General features: G+C 43.6%; 1 protein-coding gene across 1 annotated transcript; it reads right to left on the bottom strand.

Moving 5' to 3' along the window:
* Window positions 1-3,168: 3,168 nt before the first annotated feature.
* LOC131265614 (uncharacterized) lies at window positions 3,169-12,482 on the bottom strand. The gene is made up of 5 exons (XM_058267898.1): window positions 12,282-12,482; window positions 11,933-12,059; window positions 11,708-11,860; window positions 9,876-10,049; window positions 3,169-3,344 (listed from the first exon to the last, which is right to left on the bottom strand). Exons 1-5 carry the CDS (start codon window positions 12,480-12,482, stop codon window positions 3,169-3,171), a joined length of 831 nt encoding a protein of 276 aa, XP_058123881.1.
* Window positions 12,483-14,390: the final 1,908 nt, after the last annotated feature.

Genomic DNA, 14,390 nt, shown 5'->3' with positions numbered 1-14,390 from the left:
AACATTATCAGATAGGATCGGGAGCTCGGATGAGTGTGTTCCGATTTTTGCTGTACACACTCATAAATGTTTACTTATCGTATAAGCAAAAGATGTAAGGGAGTAGCACAGTAAAAATATCAATTTGCTTTGAAGCTCATCACAGCATGGTGCTATCGTGTCCTCAATCCAATGAATCGTAAGTAAAATGGGTTTTTGTCGAATGTCATCAGACAGTTTCAAACACCTTAGATAAAGGAGAACTCTCATCTGGAGCGCCGATAAACAATACAACAGGAAGCTCAGCTGGGTGAACTTATCCGAAGTTGAACCCAAATTCGCTTTCATAAACTTTCATTCATTTGCCCATTAGGGGATGTCGCAAAAAGTGGCAGCGTAAAATTATCTAGCGCCACGTGAACCACATTTCCACCCAAGCACGGAAAATCTTCACCAGTGACTTGTGCTCTCGTTGTACGAAGTTATTTGGCTAGCAAAGGGTGCTTATGTCGTTCCGAACGAGTCAATGTTTACTCGCCAATCCCAATGCGTCAGCTGATGTGACGGTGCCGGGGATGCTAGCAAAACTTCTCACCCAGCAGTTCAAACACGTCACGAAGGGACATTGTCTATCATGAAGCATTTGCCAACGTAGCAGTCGTTATGCTGAGTCCGTTTTCGGGGGGAAGGCATCTATCCGAAATTAGGGCCAATTAACACGTGCCTGCGAAATGTAGGGAGTGTTTTGGGATCATCGTACGGATGCACGTACTTCCACTTGGTGGCATGTATACATTACGCCATGTGAAACACGATAAGTCAGAAATGGCAAACAATCACATTTTCACTAGATTGATCCGATGTCTGGTGTTGATTGGAGATGCAAATTAGATCGGTTTCCTCGCTTTTCAACTTATTCTTTTTCCTTTCTTCCATCGATAGTTTTCATGAAAACGCCAATCGAAGTATTACCGTTATCAGTGTGGTTGGTTTTTGTTAAACTATTCGCCCGTGAGGCAGCAATTATATAGTAAGACACTTTTCATAAGTGTTTTCTTTAATATTTATCATTCACCTGCCAGCGTAAAAGAATACAAAATTAACAATCGCAAAGCTCGCACATTAAAACGATTACATTCAACATTGAACAGTATTGACACTATCTATTTGTTGCGATTAGATGAAGGTATGCTGTATTCATTCATTCATTCATAGTGGTGTACGAGTTTTCTTTGGTGTAGTTTTGTGATTTAGTTGAATGTTACTATGTGGTTGCGGATGTGAATCACCCGCTTGTAATGCGCCCTCAGTGCTACCGAGTTTTCGTTTCCTAATTTTATTTAGCTTTAGCTGCATTTCTGCCTGTCTGAAAGCGCTAATGTAAATGCTCGTGGTACAGTTTCGGATTATTCGTTATTTGTAACGAAAAGCCGTAACTCTGAACGACTTAAGACCTTCAATCTCGGTCTTTCGTCCTACTTTCTTCTCTGTTTGGCGAATGTAAAAAAAGAACGATGGAAAGCACCGACCGTTGCATTCTACGTAGGGTGAGAAAGTAGTTTAGAATCAGAAGTGACTAGAGCGTCATCGCAGCTATTTTGCAGCCTGAATTCTGAATCTTAATTGCCTTCGGGCAGCAAGTACCTTATATTCTATCGCATATAATGTAGGAAGCATGTCCCGCGTTTATCGTCTTATTTCTGTAGCGTCAACTATCATCCCCCTCGATCGATGCGCCGAATGAGTGTTCTCCCGTCTGTTTGTACACATTCTAAAATACGATTCACCTCTCAGATTTATCATTCTCTGTTGCTAGATATATATATTTTAAGTGCTGGTTTATGTTGTTTGCAGTATTGTGATTCGTGTTGTCACAAATGTGTTGTGAGACAAATGAAAATATTATACATCAAAAATGTAATCAATGGCATTACTTGCACTCACATTCAAGTATACGATGCGATACGATCAGAATGTTGTTTGGTGAAGAATGTTTGTTTTGTATTGTTATCGTTTTACACTGAATTAATTATTTTACTTCCGTTGATGCATGTCATTGCGATGCATGAGCTGATAGACCCGCTTCTCAATCACGAAATATGAAACGATATTTTATTACTAACTTTAAAGTCTCTCTCCTTTCATAAATGTGGTCTAGCCTAGAGTGGAGGAGCATTTTTGGGAATCGTGAAATTAGAGTATGATTATTCCGTGCACTGTGTGAGAAATGAATTCAGGCGAAATTTTACTTGGATTTTTCATGTTTTCTTAGAAAATTAACATTATTCATTTACTGTCAAACCGAAGTGAACGCTTCTTCTCGAGGGAAAATTAACAATTGCACTGTAAATGTCTTTATCAATCGAAGGTATTGGTTGTAACCATAAGTTTCTTTTATCCACTGGCTACACCGGTTTTGGGTATTGGCATTTGCTGAGATGGGCGTAATTTTCCCATCGATTATGATGATCGCGCTGTGATTAATCCATGGGGGGTTTCATTTGAGTCAAGCGGATGTCAATCAATCAAGTGATCGATTTTTTGTGTTATGTTTGCCAAAAAACCTCCGGGCTTACTCGGTTCAAACAGTGACAGAGTTTCACAGTTTCCGAATTCGCATGTTCGGTAATGATATTCGTTCGCTTGCTCAACGTTTCATCAATTGGGGCTTATTTTATGTCATCAGTAAATGAAGTTGATGGTTTGACATTTACGCAGCCCCGCAAACGTGGGCAGATTGTTATTGTGCGTGAAGGAAAACTGAATCTGAACTATCGGTTGTCGAGGGATTAGGACTATTTTTTTTTTGCTTCCAGTTTCATAATACCAGTTGTGACGAAGATTTGTAACTCATTGTCACATCTGGTGCAATTTCCGGTCCCTCCCATTTGTAAAGGGCTTTTTTTTATAAAGAAACACGATACTGCGGTATAAAGCGAGTGTTAAGAGATGATCGAGATGTGAGATTCACACAGTGCCCATTTTCCCTTAAATAAATCTATCAGCCTGTTCGTCACATTCTCATTGCAATAAAGGTTGCCACAGAGCAAAAAGCCTCTCACCCAAACTACGTCGTAAATCGTCATCACAATTCGCGTCGACCTACCGATACGATAAACACAGATTTCTATCAGATTATAGGGAGGCAGCGGCTCGGGAAAACCCCAGGGGAGCGGCTCGGGTCACATCTTAGATGTCGGTCATGTGGATGGCGCCGGTATGGCCGTTGCCCAGTAGCAACCGCTTATCGTTGTCCGCTCCGGGGGGCGATTGGCCCACGTTTCGGGAGTAGTAGTCTGGGTCGCCGTAGCTGCTGTCCTCTTCCAAAATTTTCTCCAGCAGGATTTCACCCGAAGCACCGAGCACTGCGTGTGTCCAGCGGAGGGTGCAAGCAGGCGACAGTTGGCAGATGGAGTAGAGTGCAAACAAAAACCGTTAGCATTGGTTGATCGATGTCTTTGCGATACAGAGAGAAGCGTTTGAACTCAAGAAAAAAAAAACAATAATACATGTAATTAGTAACAAGAATACTGACTAACGAACACCAATGCTCACAAAAGGTTTACACACACATACACAGGCATGGAATGGTATCAAAATATTCAGAAGTTTTTTTTCAATAACTTGCTTATTCAATTTGTTTCAAAACATACGAATATAGAAAAATGAAAACTGAAATTTGGTTGTAAAATTAGCACAATAAAATTTCCACATATTCCAACACGTTTTAACAGCGTTGGATTGGTTAAGTTAAGACAAAAACAAATTAATTCTTTACTTAATACAGCAACAACAACACCACGGTAGTAAGGAAGCAAATGGACCGGAAATACCAAAAAAAAAGTAGTCCAAAAAGAATTTGAGATGTTTCACAGTCACGGGGAAACAGTTTCGTCAAGCAAGAAGAGCTGATCACCCGGGCGATAACTTTTCCGGAAATTGCGAAGGCGGAAGGGTCAGCTATCAAGCTGAGATATTTCGGAAATAAGCAGTTAACAGATACGCAAAACAGGGCTCTGGACGCATTTGAGGGACTGGACAAGATAGAGAAATGTGCAAGGTCTGAATCCTGTTTGTGGGATTAAATTAGAAAAAAGCGCAACCAAAACCAAGCTTGATGCATGAGGCTCACATAGCAAAAAAAAAAAAACAAAAACGAAAAATGTAATTTAAAAACTTTTTAAACCCAGCGTGACGTAAATAAAACCATGTGCCATAAAATTCCCTACGTCTGGCAAAACACTGAACCCGATGCTAGAATATTACAGATGCGATTCTTCTTCGAATGAACACGATACCAACCGGTATGCAAGGCAACGCAAGAAACATACTTTAACATATGAAACAAATTTTCAACACATTTAACATTGGCATCACTGTTCTTAATTCTTGATTGATGTTTGTTTGTAAACGAAATAAAGGCAATGTTAACAGCTCAATTCTAGTGCTACCTCTCTCTTCGATTGCACGAGTATTACAATTAGTTTGTCGACCATTGGATGCTGCTTGCGGTCAACACACCTAGAGGGGCTTCAAGTTGGTCGAGCAGGTTTGGAAAGGGGCTGGCTGGGAAAGGACATGAACGGAGGGTAACGAAACGAAAATACTAAAGCAGTGTTAAGGGAACAAAAACAAGTATCTTACAATTGTTTTTAAATGGTCGTGCCTTCGATAACATTGTGCATGCGCTTCTTGAAGCTTTTCTGTTACTTCCATTGTAACGGACAACGAAGGGAGTAACGTGTTTTTTTATATTATTCCGATAGTTTTACCCTTCTTTAAATATTTTTTAAATGACAGTTTTATTGGCGTTGTCGTTAATCGTTGCTGTTGGTTATTTGGTAGACGTTAATCAGTGTGTTTTCAATTTTTTAGTTTGTACTTTGCGGTAGTGATTGCTTTCGTGATTTGTTACAATTTACATTTATTTATTCCTTTTTTATATTCGTTTAACTTTAATTGCGATGTAGAATTGATACGATGTAGATTTAAATTTTATATTATCGGCTAACGAGATCGTACAATTAATATGTTTGGTTGATCTTTGGAATTATTTCGTAGTAAAAAGGTGGAGGAGTTAAGATAACACTTGAGCGACGCATAACGCGAAGCGAATGTAACGGTGGCAGTATCACATTAATATTTCAACGTGTGGTTTGTAGTTAGCTGGCATTATTAAAGCAACTTTATTCAGTTGATAAATGAAACGATTTGAAGAAGACCAATGAGAAGGACAAAAGGAATGTGCACACATGATTCACACCAGGAAGTGGAAATAAATGGGGAAAAGAAAGGAGGAGCGTAACAAAGGGACGAAGAAGAAGATTATAGAGAGAAGGAGAAGAGAAAAAAAAGTATTAGAGCGAGGGAAAACAGACAGAAAAGATTGATATTCTGTTAAATTATAGAAGGCAACACCGAGCAACCACCATGTTATGTGTCAATCTGCAAATGAAACTACAAAAAACGTACCAGCGCAAATTGAACTAGATACACCGGAACCGAACCGTTGGGCAGTTTGCCCAAAGCCGACACACCCGTTATAGCATCTGCCTGGTCTACCGTTCCTACGGATCGAGCACTAAATACGAATGTATCGCGAAAAGCCTTAAAAAGCAGTCCTAATCAATATTCACTTGAGCTTCAATATCGAACAGCCGAACGCGAATGGTTTGCTATCGGTTTGCCAGCAATCTGCAATAGACAATCTAATTGTTGGGATGAAAGCAATGAAAATGAGAGCAACATAAGTAAGCAAAGTTGTAATGCAAAGGTGTTCCCTTGATCAAATAACCCTTCCATTCGATTATAAGCGGAACCGTTACTGTTATGGTTTGCAAATGAATAAAAAGAAACTCAAGGAGTAATAAATGATACGTTAAATTCACGGGGTGTTAGGTTTTATGGTGTTGAGTTTGAAAATAAAAAAAAATAGCGAATTTCTTTGAAACGGCTTTACGTGCTGCACGCTAGCTATTCCACAACTTAACAATGGACTCTTTTTCCCAATTTCAATTACCATTTTGAAATGGTTAGAAACACTCAGGAGAAGTTTGAGAATACTCGTGCCAATCGTTTGTTGTGTTAAAGCGGGTTGTTTAAACATAGTATCTATTGTTCAAGTATTTCGCAAGCTTGGGGAAGCAGAATGATCAAAGAAGCAGCTTCATGGTGTTTTAAAAAATATTGTTAACCTCTTTTCCCACATTGTTGTATCAGTAAACTGCATTGTGACTACTGCCAAATCTTTTTCTGTTATCATCTGTGCACGTTTTAATTACGATTAAAGCAATTATAAACCAATATTTTAATGAATATAAATACAAAATGCTAAACATAAAACCTAAAGAAGGCAAACATGATTCACCCAAATTCTTCTTGTTCACCATCTTTTCACATTCGAATAGCGCAAAGAAAAACATCGGACAAATATCTAACATTGTCTTAATATCAAATATCATCGGCGTTAAGATAAAGGTAGCGAAATCGCGTAAATACTTGAAGCCAAAGCAGATCAATGCGATGCAATCAGTTCAGCGCAATTGAAGCATTTTGAACAATAACAATGTTTAAGATGTGGCCAATCAACCGAGGTATCTTAATATTGAACTATGTAAAAGATACAGTACAGCGAGCGCATCCATCTCTAGGAATCAAAATTGAGATATGGGAAAAGGGAACCGACCACGATTGGAATGAACGTTCCGAGGAAATGCATTCGGGTTCGGATTCGCTGAAGACAGCATACACACACGGAGGGGAGTGAAGAATAGGGCAAAGGTATCGTTCGAGGATGATAAAAGTAAACATGAGTACTAGAGTTGGTGGGGACCGAAAGAAGCAACAGTACAAAAAGCAAAAAAACACAGATAGAACGAATCGAAGACAAGTCTGGCACATGTAATCATGATGATCAGACATGCTGCAGTTGCACACGTTGGACAGCAAGACAGCGAGCAAAACCAAAACGTTTAAAAAAAACTGACACAGGACATCAAACGTTCGGAACGAAACGAGAAACGATGCTCGATGGGAACGAACTGGTTGCTGCACTTGCCTTGCCTTGGCAGCTCCTGCTGGACCACTGGGATGAATTCTCTCGTGCATTGGCGGTCTTACAAAGCATAACCTTTACGAAATTTACGAATGCATTGATTCGATTGCAGTTTAAATTTTGTAGTTCATATGTGTACATTCATCCAATTAAATTGTATCGTTTGCAAATATTGCAGCAGGTTCATACAGCAGCGGCAGAGTTTGTGTTGCGAACATGATGATTGTTTCATTCAATGCAGCGTGGCAAATGGAATGAAATGGGGTTTTGATTGCAAAGCAACAGTTGTGGCCCCGCGTTTGACATTCAATTCATTGCGAGCACACGATGAAACAGGAAATGAAAAAGGGTTCAAGATAGAAAGACAGATAGATAGAACGAGAATAAGCGAGATGGACATATGTATTGCAAGGAATACGGTTAACACGTTTTTGAGCATGAGCTTTTTTTAGATGATGCATAAAGCTCGACGTTCAATGAAATGATTTATAAAAAAATATCCTAAAGCATTCTGTGAAGATGTTTATAAACATGTCAACGAACTGTGAATTCATTAATGATACGAAGAAAAAACGAAAAAAAAGTATCAAAACTGTTGCTATCTTTCCCGGAGTGTTCACGGTTCAACGAGTGAACAAGTTGCATGAGTGAAGTTTCATGCTGTTGGGCAATTTCCGACTATTCAATTGGACTCGTATGTACACAATTTAGATTGCCATTTCCCACCATACGGCACGGCGAATACGGTACAGTTGTTTTCCAAATGGGCACCTTTCATTTGAGACCCCCATGGCAGGCAACTCGACTAAAACAGCCCAACTACAGCGTAGCCGAAGAGCATGAAGAAGAACTTTTGGCAAAATTTTCTATTTTTTCCACCCTTTGGCGAGCACGTTGGCCAGTTGGAGCCCATCAATCGAAAAGTTTGGCGAAACAGCCACAGCAAGAGAAAAAAAGGAAAAGAATCAAACCAGCACCCCGTTGTTTTGGGTGTATTAATAGCCTTCAGCATTAATTTGGCTCCGTATGAAATTGGAACATGACGGTTGCAATTGTTGCCGGTGCACGGGTGAGCAATTCACTGTATTGCTCGAGGCCGTTCGGTGGCGGGAAAGCTGCTGGTACCGAGTCGGCGGTTCCGCTGTCAGCCGGCCGGACTGACACTCAGTACATTTTGCAGGGGGCCGTCTCGAGCTTCGGTTGGAATTGGTAACGCCCCAGCGTGGGCATGAATATTCATTACCCCCGTCGCGTTCCACATGGGCGCTGTCGCGACACGTTATTACGAACGAGTGATGCAAATGACGTACGAAGGATGGAGGTGCCTGGTCGCTTGTAAGGTACCGCATGAATCACCAGGCGTCTCCATTAACCGAACCGAAGTCGCCGATGCTGGGAGCGCCCGAGACCGGTGGTGTGTCGCGGCTTATTTGAACCGTTTGATTAAACCAACGGGCAATATGGTTTAATTGGACGCATTTGGGATGCAATGTTTTGATTCACGAAATAACATTAATTCACCAAGACACGTGTTTAACATAATGCCGATCATTTTAAAGACGCCTTCTTCGCATACAGTTATATGCCCTTCGCCAACGAACCAACGAAGTGGAAGCATTAATTTCGCTTTCTCTTGTTGTCATCAGTTATTATTTCAGACATAAATTATTACTTAGAAAATATCGATAAAAAAGCTTTTTGAAAAAAAAACGGCCCAGCCCTAAGCGACGCCAGCAGCTGATGGATTTTCCTGGCGCCTTTTCCTTTGGTGATGAATTTACATTTTGTATGCCCTTCGCTTGGGTATCCCGGGTCGCGGGTGGCAGGGCGAGATTGAAACTAATTTCATTTTAATCTACCCAATAGAGAGTGAAATATGTTACTTGAATGGTAGACCGTTTCCCACTCATCGTGGGGATTTCTTGTCAACGAACCAAAACGAAAACAAGACACAACGGAAACGAGGATGCCAGCGAAACGAAAACGAATGGGGAGGGGAAGAAGAAATAAAAAATGATAATGGTCGGATAAAATGTAGGATGGTGTACGGTCTCGGCATGCGGACTAGCCGCTCCTATCGATCGCGGATGCACCATGAGACAGCAGCAACCTTGTGCCCGCTGCAGTGGTTGTCTCCTTGCGCTGTGAAACCCGGACTAGCGGAGCGAACAACAACAGTAGAAAAAAACAACTCTCGTCTTTCACTAAACCGAGCCACACTAAAGCAGTATCGGAACGCAAGATGTACGTTGGGCATAAAAAAGCAGAAATGTGAGCAGATGAAATGATGCAGAAAGAGAGTTAGAGGGTAGGGTTGGGGTGGGGGTGCGTGAGAGTTTGGTAGGAGCAGGAGGGACAAGCATCCCGGAAAAGTCGCCTGATGGAAACAGAAGAACGGCCATGTTTGAAACATAAAATAAGATTAATGTGCATCCCGGGGTGTGATACGATGCGATTTATGAAGTCGTTCGGCTCAGGACCCCGACGGAATGGTGGGGAAAGTTTCGGAGTGGGGGGTTTGCAACAGTGGCCGGCTGACGGTGCGATGGTATTTGCAGCTAATGACATGACGAAAAACGGGCCAATGGATGTGAATGTGTGAAGACGTGGAACATAAAATGACCTAATGAACTTTGGAGAAGCAAGCATGAACGAAACATGATGATGGTGATGGTGGTGGTGCGGGTGGTGGTGGTGGTGTTGTTCTGCTAAGCAACGACGGAAGGTCGTCCGTGCCCTCCGTCTCGTAACGAGAGAGAGCAAGAAGGGGGTGGAGAGAGAGAGAGAGAGAGAGAAAGGAGAAAAGAGAAAGCACCGTTCATTCTTATTTTCGATCGCTTACCTCCGGATGGAGTCGTCGGGGTGACCACCTCGCTGCTGGTCGGCGTCAGCAGGACGTTCGAGTTGGACAGATCGTCCAGACCCCGCTCGGCGGCGCCCTTCTGGATTTGCATGGCCTTGCGGTGGTGGCGTGTGGTCAGTCCGCCAGTTTCGACGTCACGCTCCAGCCGATGACCTAGTGTGTGTGTGTGTGAGAGAGAGAGAGAGAGAGAGTTGAGAAGAACAGGTAAGATGGAATCGATAATCCGATTGACCGATCGCACTAACTGCCCATTAATGCCAAACGGGCTCCTGGTTATGACGTCCTCATAAACGATGTATCGTAAGAACGTCCGGCGCAGAAAAGGGACGCCGTTGGAAAAATTCCAGCCCAAAAAATGCGTTCGTCACGACACGAGAATACCTCATCGGTTAAGCCGAAGTCGGCAGATTTGTTCTTTTTTCGGAATGTCGCTATGTATGCCGTCAGAGCATTCCTAATCGATACCGGCTCGGAAATCTAAGCTACCAAGCGGAAGAACCTCTAGCGCTCCGAAGTCCCCGGTTTGTTTTGATCCTTTGGCCGCTTCCAAGAAAGGACCCTTTCTCGCATACCTTGGACGAGTAAACAGCAGGTGTTTTTGGCAGGAAGAAAAGAAATGAGCCGAAACCGTATCGGAAGCCTTTTAACTGGACATTCTGAGGGTCGACCAACTGGGAGAGGGGGGGCGAAAATAAAAGGGCAGCATTTGAAGGAAAGGAAGTGGGTGCAAAGTGCTAAACTTTGGCATTTCCTCTGCCCACCCTGATAAGAACGTCGATTGGCCGCGCGAAAAACAGGCAAGGAGAGTCATAAAAAAGGGAGCTAAAAATGTCTTCGCCAAAAGTTTTGCTCCATTTGAAACTTATATTATGACTCGAGGTTTCCGGAAAGCCTTTATTTTCCCTGCGCAATTGGAGTTCTTTCTTGGGGTTATACTTTTTCTTTCCGGTCGCGAAAATGATTAATATTTTACGCTCCTGCTCGGTATCGTTTTACCATTCGCTCAATTTGCAATAAAATTTGACCAAATCGAATGGTCAACAAATGAAGTGACGCGTTTTAACTACAGTTTTATCGGTTCGAGGGGGATTCACCGCTGAGGAAGGTGGACGGTAAACAATCACATCTGGCCAATTATTGCACGACAGTATGCGTTTCTTTCGAATACTCTAACCATTTATATCGTGCTTTAAAGTTCTTTAGCACAACAAAACCCTGACAAATGTGAGCTAATTCTAAACCATAACAAACCATCTCACGGGTGGTATCTCATATTGCGAACGATAGTTTCGAAACCCATCGATTCTGCCGAGGCAAACAAACCCGTAAGGCATGACCATTAATATAATGAATAAAATATACCCAAGACGACCTTCACCAACATTACCAGTGGGGTTGGTTCGTCCTTGCACCCGCCACGACCGCCGCATGTCTCGATGGCTGCATTAAACATACATAAGATATCAGTGTACGTTCGTTCGGGCGAAAATCGTACGAATTGGAAGTGTCACGTGCGTCGCTACATACCCACGTGGTCACGTGGATTTCCCTTCCCAAGCAAAGCCTCAATTTTACGAGCACCGGTCGTTGAGGACGGTCCGAACGGAGAGTGCAAGCTGTTTGGGTTAAGATGCCAATAGTACCTTACCGACGGCTTAGCCGCCTGTGGTGAGCTAATCATTTATTTATACCCTTGAAGGGTACCTTCCGAGCCGTGTTGGACGCGGACGATAACGTCGAGTGACAGTTGACCGGCCCGTGAGGCGCGGCCAACCGTCGGATCGGATGCTTCCGGCGAGCCGGGTACTTACCGGACCGGGATCGCGTCAGCTGCCGCTGGACGTAGCTCTCGAGATCCTGCTCCTCCCGATTGCTTATCACACAGTTGAGGATGATGAGAAAGATGCCCAGCCCGACGGCGAACAGGCCGGTGCAGACCAGCTCGTTCCACCAGGAGCCTTTGCCTGCGTAGGAGTAGTAGAACAGATGAGGTGAAAATAGGTTCATTCCATCCCCTGGTGTCGGTCGATACGAACCTAGGATGTGCCAGGATTGTTGCGGCTGATTGGATACATTATCTGGAAAAAATCCAGCCCCTAGTAAAAAGATTCCGAAAACTACGAACACGACCCCTATGTGCAGCATGCCAATGCTAGTGACTACCTACGGGGTTGAGAGGATCCAAGAGAAAGAATTGGAAGGTTATCAGTATGACGGCGGTTCTCGCGGGCATCAGAGAAGAGGATGCGCTGCGTTGCGTGATGTGGCTCAATCCAATTTCCTGTCCCCCAAAGCCAAGTGTCACTCGGGCGTTGAGGTGGTGGTGAACTTTGGGGTGATCGCCTCTATCACGACCCGCCGCTTTCATCCCCTGAATGTACTTACTTTCGTATCTAAATTATTGTTATCGGTGATGTGCACTTTCTGGGGATGGAATTTCCGCCGGGTGGAGCCATGGGGCGAGTGGGTGTCGCCGCTTTCCGAGCTCTGTATGCTGTAGCGCCGCTCCCGGGCCTTGCGTTGATTGTCGCGTCTCTTGCGCTGCCGCTTGATGGCAAGCGCCGAATGGATGCCCACCGAATGCATCTTGCACCGTGCGTTACCTTGCCGACCTGTCGGGTTGGGAGAAGATGGTAGACTGGTAAGAAGATGGCTGCTGGCGTGTCCGAGAGCAGCTCTCGAGTGAGAAGAGCAACTCATCCGTTTTAATGACAAGAGGTGGTTTATGACGTGTTCCGGGAGGTGTTTGAAGGATTCCTATTAGTTCTCCGACGCAAACGGCAAACGGTGGGAAACAATCCGATAATGGTTGAAAATCATAAACGTTCCCTGATGGACGTCGAGGTACGTTTCGCTCCAAATACTTTAGCACCACAAACCACTAAACCCACAAACTCACCGATCACTGCCGAAATGCCACAGAATGTAAAGGCTACGAGTAGTTTGCAGCTCTTATCATCACCCTCGCAGAAATACAACCAATGCACATGCCTCGTAGCCTAGCAGCGAATGGCGCTGGTTCCCAGGAAGCGGGAGCTGTAACGTTTTATTTCATTCAAACGCGTTGTGCTTATGAGGCTCGTAATCAATCCGTAGCTTTATCGCCGTTTGAATACCATTTTATATGGCTACACGGGACGGAAGTTCTTATGAGCTAGAGCAGGCAACTCCATGGGAGTCATCATCGTTTGGCTGTTAAATTCACAACGTCCCGACGATTTGGCGCCTCCGTAGAAGGTTAGCGAAATATCACTGTGTTTAATTTATAACAATTTAAACGGAGTCGTACGAAACTAGAAATGGATCCATCTGAAACATACCATAAAATGTACATACCTACATGATGGGTAAAACCGATTTTCTATAAATTACATTTCATTGTAAATCCAATGCAATTAGTGCGCTGCAAGTGACTGCCACGGTTGACTCATTCGCAGGCTCATTAAATACATCTACCTTCACCCGATGAAGATAATCCGTTGATAAGAAAATCACCTGTTCACCGGGACCGTGGGCTTAGTACTTAGTTGCCACACAACGCACACGCTCGATATAACGTCTCACGGGAACGGAAAGGAAAGATAAATTGTTAACGAATCGATCGAAAGAATTGACTGACCCGGAAAGCCCCTTTCCGAAGCAGTTATCTTCTCCCATCTCCAGCTATCAATCGATCGATCCATCGGCAGCGAAAGGCGATCCAATTAGCAACTCGGATAGAGTTTCCGGGCCTGTGTCTAGTTAGCAGCGGGCATTAGATATCGTTGATTTTCTACGTTAATTTGATTTTCTTAAGCTAGGGCAATTAGTAGCTGATTTCTCATGGGAATGGTAACGGCAACATTCCTAAGCAGATGGGAGTGTGCTGAAAAATACCCACGAGCAGCATGTAATTCCAGCGTAACGAAGGATGTAGCTATTCCATGGTAGGTAAGCATGCTCGACATCCAGCGTAGGGTTATGAAATGTGCGACCGAATGAAATATTAATCCAGCGGAATGGGTTTTCATATCTCAAATTACGCTTCCTTTTTTTAATTAAATGTCAATAACGCTGGAAACTATTGGACTGTTTTTGATCTACGCTTGAACACACATACAAGCGCGTGTACGCAAATGAAAATCAATAAAGCTTCGCATTCAACCCAACCCACCCTGTCCGATTGGGAGGGTTGGGCGCGTTAACAAATATCCGCCAGCAGGGGCTTGTACTTTGTAGTGCGTATCCACACACGCACGCACGCACGCATGGTCTCCCGGGGGCCCTGGGCTTGGAATTGAGTTATGGTTCACGGTTGTGCGAATGTGTCACAACCGGCGGAACCGAATGCCGAATGCTGTAACGCATAAAACGCCGTTGCTGATTGAATTGAAACACCCGGCACAGGTGGATACCAGGGCGAAAGCGCACCGCAGGACGTCTCAACACGAAGGAGGGCCACCAAACTTAATGCGAAATTCAATTTCGAGCAGGCCTGTCCGCTTGCTTCCTTCC

Source organism: Anopheles coustani, chromosome 2, assembly GCF_943734705.1.
Source record: "Anopheles coustani chromosome 2, idAnoCousDA_361_x.2, whole genome shotgun sequence".
NCBI classification, from domain to species: domain Eukaryota; kingdom Metazoa; phylum Arthropoda; class Insecta; order Diptera; family Culicidae; genus Anopheles; species Anopheles coustani.
This window is presented reverse-complemented; position numbering and strand designations above follow the sequence as displayed.